The following is a 2,071-nucleotide window of genomic DNA, read 5'->3' as shown; positions in this document are numbered from 1 at the left end:
CCTGCTCCCCACAACCTATTGATTATCCAGCAGCACTAAAAAAAAAAAAAATAATAGAATAGTGGGGATTGGGGGTTTTTTGGGTGGTTTTTGGGGTTTTTTTAGTATTATTTTATTACCCTTCGTAAAGCAATCGCCTCTCCGATAACCCCCCTTGGCTCATTGATAATTAAACCACCACAAGTCACCCAGGGCTGGAAGGAGCATTATCGATCACCCCGCCGCGAGGTGCTAAAAAATAAATAATAACAATAAGAATAATAAAAATCTTGGCTCGGAAATTAGTAAATGGATTTGGGCTTTGCCTTTGGGATCAGCCCCTACCAGGGAAGCCCCCCTTCTGCCATAGCCAAGGCTGTAAAGTTTGGTGAGGACAAGGGGGTCACCCCAAAAATGGGTTTCCCACTGCTCAGCCGAGGGGGGGGTTGTCAAGAGATGAAGGAATTGGGAGAGTTTTGGGGAGGAAGAGTTGGCTTCGCCTCCTCCCTCCGCGCCCGGGCGTTGAAGTAACCGCCTCGTCACGTGGCCGACGCGGGTTTTGGGCTGCACGATCCAACGTGGACTATTTGGGGTTGGGGACTAACTCGCCCTCAAGCCTCTCCGTGAGCCGGGGAGGGTAATGGGGAAGGTTTCTGCAAGAAAAAAAATTAAATATTCTTTATATTTCATATATAACCCCCAACGGGGCTGGGGAACGCGGTGCCCGGGGCTGCTCCGGCGTCCTGCACGCCAGCCCCGGCGCGCAACAACAAAGGGCCAAGAGAAGATGGAGAGGGCCGGGCTGGGCAAGGGCGGCGGTGGTGGGCGAAGCCGTTTGGCAGGTAGATGGAAACCACCAAGAAACACAGTTCTTGCCCCAAAATAAAAGTTGCTGGTGGGTAGGAGCTAGGCCAGCACCCTGCGCTCGCCGGGTTTTAAATCCCTCCCCAGCATGGCACAGTGAGATCAGCCCCATGGGTTGGGTTTTTGGTGTTGGTTTTGTTTGGTTTTTTTTTTTCTTTTCTTTAAGTCCTCACCATCAAATCTCAGCAAATTTAACTTTTTTTTTTTTTTTCAAAAATTGTTTTTCTATTTTTTAAAAATTTTACAGTTCTCTCAGAAAACAAAAGATCTCGCCCATTTCGTAGCAGAGGAACCCTGAGCAAGGCTGGGAAATTCTTCCAGTGCCACAAGTTTGAAAATCCCAACCCAAAACGCCTCAGCCATCCATCACCTTGGGCGAGCTGCTGGATAATTGTTTAACCATTTCTTTAAAAAAACCAAAAAACAAAAACCAAAAAACACAACAAACCACTCAACTTGCTCATAGAGGAAGTTTTTTTTTTTAAAAAAAAAATAAAATTTAAACGTTGATCCTCAAAACTGCCTCTCACCTCGCTAGGGATATATCTAAAGCCAAATCACCAACATCTCTAATTTCACATGCACATATTTGGGTATAATTTTTTGCCTCCTTTATCTTAGGTTAATTTTTTTTTTCCCGCAACAGAAATTTCAAAAAAAAAAAAAAAGAAATTAAAACACTGTATTACCTTTGCTTTTTAGGTACTGAATGTTCAATCTCTAGCTGTTTTCCATGAAGCTCCACTTTCCCTAAAAACAAAATGTGTCTGTTTTTTAAAATCTGGGTGGAGTGGTCAGAAAGCTTTGGATAACATACTATCACGTGAAACCTCGCAATTTAATTCAAATTACGACGAACTACGCACAAATACATTTTCCGATTCCTTTACAAGTGCATTTTATTAAATATACGACTGGCTTCAAATGGGAAGCGGTGGGAGGGAGTGGTGAGTTAGCTGTCTGGACAATGTTCCTTAGGAATATTTAATTCCTTAGTTCATCCTGCTTTGAGTGAAAGAAAATGAGGAATAATATTTTGAGACCAATTCTTCGCCTTTATTTAATTCCGCCTTGTTTAATCCCTGCAAGAAGTCCTTCGGGCAGATTTCTTTCCCCCCATTAAAAGGCTCAAAAATTGTAACTCCATGGCAGAAATGGATTTCTCTTTGAAAATGGAGTGGGTTTCTTCGCTGCTGGGTTATTATGATGATTTTTTTTTTTTTTTTTT

The 2,071-nt window shown here is 42.8% G+C and overlaps 1 protein-coding gene across 1 annotated transcript in view; it reads right to left on the bottom strand.

Annotated features, from left to right (window-relative positions):
- Nucleotides 1-2,071, bottom strand: part of IGF2BP1 (insulin like growth factor 2 mRNA binding protein 1) — a 34,252-nt gene that overhangs the window by 24,554 nt on the left and 7,627 nt on the right. Inside the window, exon 2 of the mRNA XM_026864608.1 lies at nucleotides 1,533-1,610. Within this exon, the coding sequence (XP_026720409.1) occupies nucleotides 1,533-1,610 (78 nt within the window). The remainder of the gene's footprint in view (nucleotides 1-1,532; nucleotides 1,611-2,071) is intronic.

Source organism: Athene cunicularia (assembly GCF_003259725.1).
Source record: "Athene cunicularia isolate RWA chromosome 27 unlocalized genomic scaffold, athCun1 chr27_part1, whole genome shotgun sequence".
Lineage (NCBI taxonomy): Eukaryota > Metazoa > Chordata > Aves > Strigiformes > Strigidae > Athene > Athene cunicularia.
This window is presented reverse-complemented; position numbering and strand designations above follow the sequence as displayed.